Here is a 7,024-nt window from a genome sequence, read left to right on the forward strand (position 1 = left end):
TTTACAATAAAGGAAGAATAAATCAGGACATTAAGTCTCTACAGTGTAGTTGTTCAAATACAAACCTGAGGTTTTTTGAAATCTTAAACTGGTGGTTATTTTAAACATGATGTATGCAGGTAAACTAACAGGTAACTCACCTGCTGTTTCTGGCATTAGAAACATCAACTCCTGTGGAAGTGGCAAAGGTTTCTTTAAAGGTGGCTGAACTGGGGCTGAAACAAGAAAGAATAACAAGAATTAATCAAGTACAGTTTAGCTGTAAGGGATGCACTGGAAAGTATTAAGAAATATAATTACCATCTAGTTCTGAACCCTGGTGTACAGTGGATGTGGACAGCGAGGACAGAGTAGCAGATGGTACTAAAACAGAAAAGGTCTTGTCAGGCATTTATAGTTAGGTATGATACAAAATCTGGTGTTAGTAGAGACAGAAATCAAACACACACATACACAGATGTTACTTTACCTGCTTGTCACCAACACTGAATGGTTTCTTAAATTAATATACATGTGTAAGATGTGAATTTATTTATACAGTTGTCACACTCATAACAATTTAGCCTAAGCAGGTAAAGCAACACACAGGCACACTGCAAACACATGCATTCAAGTGTTAGTAATCAAGTTGTTCCTCCCCCCCAACAACCATTTAAGAAAATAAAACTTGATACTTACCCTCATCATGAGCGGTATCAATTCATAGTCACTAGGACAGCAAATAAAACACCAGAACACAAACAGGACCAGAATGTGGTCAACACGAGAAAGAAAGATTTAAGTCGTGCTTCGGTTTGGGAGAGCAGTTCATTGTCCCAGAGTTGTCGGTTGAAGCAGCGCAGTTTCATTAATAAACCTCTTTTTAGTCCTGAAGCATGTGGTTGTCTGGTGGTTGAGGGTGCAGCAGCAGCAGCAGCAGCTGTAACAGGGATACAAAAATAATACAATTAGTAAAAATTAAAGTGTAGATTCTACACACCTTATTTCAGCTTTTTGTGAAACTGTGACTTTTTAAAATGAAATCAAATCACTCACAACTCTGTGCAGACTTCTTGGAAGGAGAAATACTTAGCATCGCCCTCTCCAGCTCTTCATCTTCATCCATCACTGTGGCACAGACATAAATTATTTAGTTGTCTTTTTGTGTACTAAAATATTTTGTACTTCTTTGAAAGAAAAAAAAAAACCCACTCACCCATGGCTTCTGTAGGAGTGTGTGAGGGGTGCGTCACAGAGGCTGAGCACTGCTTCTTTTTCAGGTACTGCTGTAGCTTGTGCATCTTTGTCCCTGGAACGCAGCTGGCCTTAAGTATGAAGGCTGCATAGCCATCGTCCCTGCTGTCCCAAATCTCTCGCCAGGTATTGTTCATACGGGAACCAAAACCAACCAGCTGGTCATCTTCTGATGCTGCTGCTGCTGTTGTAACTGGCTTTGTTGACTCGTAGTTTAGAAGCGACTGTATTTCTTTAAAGCTGTGGGCATAACTCAGAAATGACAGTAGGCTGTCCTTGCTGTTCCCCTCGGCCTTGAAGCTTCCTGCAGCCTCTTCTTTCTGCTGGGTTTTGATTAGGTAGATGGTATACCCAATGTCATTCTCAAGGAGCCAGCGAAAAGACTTCCCCTTATACTTCCCAAACTGTAGAATGTATTCTCCTAACACCTCAGTTTTGTCTGAAGCATCTCCTCCTCTCTGACGGACAGCAGCGAGGGCATTCTGTCTGACCAGCTCCTCCTTCACAGGTGCAGACCTGTCCTGTAGAGACGGGTTGTCTTTAATCAGTCTGGCTGCATCAGAGGGGTCTTGGCGGAGATATCCAAGTGGTCCCTTGCGGAATACAACACTGATTCTCCCGGGGAAAAAATTTAATTTGCGCATTTTACCTGTAAAGAAGAAAATGATTTAGTAAACACATGAATAGGGTTTTTTTTTTAAACATATGTTTGCTGGTATGGGCTTAATGTGAAGTGGGAAGTTGAAATACATACATAACCGCTGGTCCTTTTATGACTTTCATATTCTCACTGCTCTCTACAACAAACTCTCCACTAACAACAATGTAGCTTTATCATTTGCTGGCAGCATTTGTAATGACCCACAGTGTGAAACAATTCAGACACATGAACAAAACTAATGCAGAGAAACTTAAGTACATTTACAGATGGGAACTTTGTATTTGTTTTCCACTTTGATTTTACTACATTTGAGCTTCTACTTGCTTTGCAGAGTATTAAAGGCAGTATTGACTTTACTTGGACCTTTACTTGAGTATTGTAAACACGACAAATTCACTGAATGAATGAATCATGAATGAATGAATGAATGAATGAATGAAGTCTGCTCATTTGCAACTCCGAATTCAAAGCAAACAAAAACACTGAACTACTGCTGACAGAAATGCTAACTTTATAACGAGTTAGCTGTTAATTCACGTGTAATTACTGTGGAGACCCCCTCCCCCACCCCCGACGTAACAGTAAACAACAGTAAACTCCGTACGAAACAACACGAAACAAACTTCACGGAGTGGACGAAACATCAATACCGCCATCTCGTCATCACATTTTCTTATAATAATGCACTAATTAATAGTTAAACATCACTTACCGGTTAGCGATGCAACGTCCACACAGCGGAGCTCCGTTCGGCGTTTGAACAAACCGGGCAGGAGGGAGGGGGAGGGACCGGGGCGGCCAGAAGGCGCCACAGCGCGTGCTAGCGGCCAAGAATATATCGCATCCGTAGTGGTTTAGCACTACCATTGGAAATGAATGGGAAACGTTTTAGGGAGTTTAGCTAAAGAATCCGCCGCCTCCGCGCGGGGTCGCTGGTTCGATCCCCAGATACACCGAGTCATCCACTGTGACAGAAAATCAAAACAGAATAGGAATATACTGATGGGTCCAACTTACCTATAATAAAGAGCGTCTATGGAGGCCGGCTGGTTTTTAAGTAATTTTATATTAATAGTAATATTTATGATTGAGGTTTGTTGGTAATAATTTGCATGATTTGGACGTTTATTATTATTATTATTATTATTATTATTATTATTATATGCATGTTCATGGATTTATGGTTTTTGTATATATGTGTGGTTTTCTCTCCTTCTTTCTTTACAAAATTGTAAAGTATATATATATATGTATGATGCATGTTGCATGGTTTTAAAATGATATAATTATTTTATTTTGTAGCACTTTATAATGGTAAATTTTATTGTATTTATGAATTGATTCTTTTTAATACAGGTTTATCTTCAAACAATTAACTAAGAATGACACACAGACACTCACACACCCTTAAAAAACTTTTAATACAATTTTTTAATTGGGAAGATAACACAGACACAACAAGATTCAAAATGGAGATCTAGGATGGGTGACTTGATACAGACCCTTGTATGCCAGTGCAATTTTAATCATCATAATGAATCATTTTAAATCTAAATTTTCTAACCTAACCCACAACACTTTCATTTCATCTTTATTTTGATTTCACCACCCCCCCCCCCCCCCCCCCTTGTCCTAAGCCCAACCCCCACCCCTTCTTTCCTAAACTTAACCTTTCCCCTCTTTACCCCTAACCTCAACCTTCCCCCTCCCTCTCCTATAACCAACCCCCTTCCCCTTCTTTCCTAACCTTAACCTCTTCCCTCCTTAATTCCAACCTCAACTTTCCTATTTATTTTCTTTTTATATATGGACACTTGTATACAGGTGTAGCATCAGGCCCTGGGATATAGCTCACTGGGATAAGCACCTACTTGTGAACCCTGAAACCAGTGGTTCGGTTCCTCGTCCCCCCTGAGTCCTACACAGGCCCCTATAAAGACATATAATGACATGACAGGAAACCAGACTTAGTTTCATTGTCCATGTATCTCATCCTAGGATCTTTTTTATTATTTCAGCCACTTCACCCTTTTGTATGCCTTTTAAATTCATGAAAAGGTTGAATGGATGGATAAGCAGCCGCCCTGGAGTTCCAAGTTCAGGAGTTCGATCCCCGCACTATGCGGGGAGTATATTCAGAAGCCTCGGACTGCCCATGCACGAAATGGATGTCCAGTTGAAACAGTATGGGGGGGATGGTCTTGTTGTAAATATAAATTAATTTGCATGGTGTTCTATGGAATGATAAGTTTTATTTATGTAATAATATTATGATTTTGCATGGACCTTCTTCTTTTTATTCCTAAAAAAGAACAAACACATGCTCCAAGAAAAACATTAGAATAAAATATTATATAGGAGAATCATAACACCACCTCTTTTTAAATTACATAAGCAATATTTTATTGGAATTACAGTTTTAACTATTGGAATTATAAATCTATGCAGATTATTTTATTTATTACTTACCTTTTTAACAGGATGAGGAGGGGGTCTGGCGATCCTGTTCAGGCCCCTGTATGCCAGTGCACTTCGGCCACATACATGGCAAAATTAAAAATTAGGCTTCCTTTACCTAACCCTAACCCTTAACCTTTCCCCCTCCCTCTCCTAAACCCAACCCCTACCCCTCCTTTCCTAACCTTAACCTTTCCCCCTCCCTCTCCTAAACCCAACCCCTACCCCTCCTTTCCTAACCTTAACCTCTCTCCTCTTTAATCCTAACCTTAACCTCCCCCCCCCTTTTCCTAAACCCAACCCCTACCCTTCCTTTCCTAACCCTAACCTTTCCCCCTACCCCTCCTTTCCTAACCTTAACCTCCTCCTCTCCCTCTCCTTAATCCAACCCCTACCCCTCCTTTCCAAACCTTAACCTCTCCCCTCCTCAACCCTAACCCTAAACCCCCCCCCCCCCCCCCCCCCTGCCCCTGCCCCCTTCTAAATCTAATTTCTTCCCTTCCTCTATTTATTTTCTTTTATATGGACATTTACACACAGATGTAACATCATGTTCTGGAATATAGTTCATTGGGATAAGCACCTACCTGTGAATCCTGAGACCAGTGGTTCGATTCCTTGTTCTACACAGGACCCTATAACAGCTTTGACATGAAACCAGACTTGCTTTTATTGTCCATTTATTTTATTTTAAAGAGTTTTCATTATCCTAATTGCTTCACCCTTTTGTATGTTGGCTAAATTCATTAAAAAGTTGGAAGAATGCATGGGCTGAGATATAGCTCAATGGGATGAGCAGCCGCCCTAGAAATCCAAGTGCATGGGTTCATACGGGGAAGTTTATCGAGTGTCATCCCAAAACACGCAAGTGCCACCTCATTGAGCTGCCCATACACAGAATGAATGTCTACTTGAAACAGACTTGGGAGATGATTGTCTTGTAAATATATTATGAAATGATTAACTATTAAATTATTGATGTTATGATTTTGCATGTTTTATTTCTAACTAATATTGCATGGTTTTATGTGATGTTTTAACATTCAGCACTTACAAATAGCACTTTTATACCATTTTATATATTATTGTACATATTTATTGTAATTTTATTATTTATTATTCATAAGTGGCAATATGGCCAATGATCAGTTTTACGAGTATTATTACATCTTTTTATTCTATTTATTTATTTTATATTCTATTTATTTATTTTAATTTTATACCATCTCCCACTCTGGAACCTTTCTTGACTGGACACACGCTGCTTTCCGACCTTCATCTTTTTATTCCTTTAAAATAAAGAACACACACATACTCCTAGGAAAGCATTAAAATACAATGGTAGCAACACCTCTTTTTAAATTTTATAAATGTTATTTTATTGGAGTTATTTTTTAACATTTGATATTATAAATCTATACAGATTATCTTATACTTACCTTTTATACTTACCCTTTGTTTTACAGCAGGAGGAGGAGGGGTCCCAGCGATCTTGTGCAGACCCCTGATGCCAGTGCGCTTTGGCCACAAATATGGAAATTAAAAAATTAAACTCTTCTTACCTAACCCTAACCCCCTAATCCTAACCCTAACCCATCCTTCCCTTAACCTTAACCCCTCTTCCCTTACTCTTATTCTTCCCTTTTTATATAAGACTTATATGTAGATGGATCATCATGTTCTGGAACATAGCTCAGTGGGATAAACACATACCTGTGAACCCTGAGATCAGTGGTTCGCCTCCTCATCCCCCTTAAGTCCTACACAGGATCCTGTAAGAAACATTATAGGCCTGACAAGAAACCAGACTTGTTGTTGTTTTTCTATTTTATTGAGGTTTTAGGATTATCTTTTTATTATAGTCTTATTCCTCACCCTTTAGTCTTTTAAATTTATTAAAGAACTGTTTGTGTATATGGGTTGGAAGATACCACAAGGAAATAAGCAACCACCTGGGAATCCGAGGTTCAATGGTTCGATCCCTGTATACTCCCTTCACGTGAAGATAGCCGGTGGAAGTCAACAAGCTTTGGAGGACTAGGAAATATCACAGAATGGATACCTACCCATTACAGAACACGGATATGTTTTCATTGTGTATATAGATTATGAATTGCATGTGTTTCTTAATATGAATTGACTAATTTAATTTTTATTGATTTTATGGTGTTGCATGTTTTTTTTTTAAGTATTGCATATTTGTTTGACGGGTTTATCTAGCACTTACAGAAAGCACTTTTTAATATATATTTATTATATTTCATGATTTTTTATATATTAATATATGGCAACACTGCCAATGATCTTAACATTAAATTTTTTTGTCTTTTATTTCTCTTTATTTCTCCTTTTTATCGTCTTTTAATACCATTACCAGCTCCGGAATCCATTGGCCTGCACCGGTCATGCTGTCTTCCAACCCTCTTCTCCTAAATTATTAAATGAATACTTACCTACTCCGTGAAGAGAACCTGTAATAGAGAATGATATTAGTCAACATGTAAATACAGTTACTCACCTCTTTTTTAATTAATCAAATAAGATCCTATTGGACATATATTTTTATATTGAAACAAATAAAATTTATATATAAAACATCGTAACTTACCTGTTTAGAGGGAGAAGGAGGGGGCCTGGTGAGCTTGTGCCCTTGGGCCCCTGTTTGTCAGTGCA

At 38.6% G+C, this 7,024-nt stretch overlaps 1 protein-coding gene across 1 annotated transcript; it reads right to left on the reverse strand.

The window, feature by feature from the left end:
• Positions 1-1,027: 1,027 nt before the first annotated feature.
• On the reverse strand, positions 1,028-2,061 carry LOC113161748. Its single transcript, XM_026359551.1, has 2 exons — positions 1,196-2,061; positions 1,028-1,107 (listed from the first exon to the last, which is right to left on the reverse strand). Exons 1-2 carry the CDS (start codon positions 1,875-1,877, stop codon positions 1,028-1,030), a joined length of 762 nt encoding a protein of 253 aa, XP_026215336.1. The 5' UTR covers positions 1,878-2,061.
• Positions 2,062-7,024: the final 4,963 nt, after the last annotated feature.

Source organism: Anabas testudineus, chromosome 1 (genome assembly GCF_900324465.2).
Source record: "Anabas testudineus chromosome 1, fAnaTes1.2, whole genome shotgun sequence".
Classification (NCBI taxonomy): Eukaryota; Metazoa; Chordata; class Actinopteri; order Anabantiformes; family Anabantidae; genus Anabas; species Anabas testudineus.

Bases quoted from the DNA above. Each gene is read 5' to 3' on its own strand.
- LOC113161748 (XM_026359551.1), bottom strand. From the start codon at position 1,877: ATGCGCAAATTAAATTTTTTCCCCGGGAGAATCAGTGTTGTATTCCGC. The intron at 1,108-1,195 runs GTGAGTGGGTTT...TCTGTGCCACAG, and splicing joins CACTCCTACAGAAGCCATGG to TGATGGATGAAGATGAAGAG.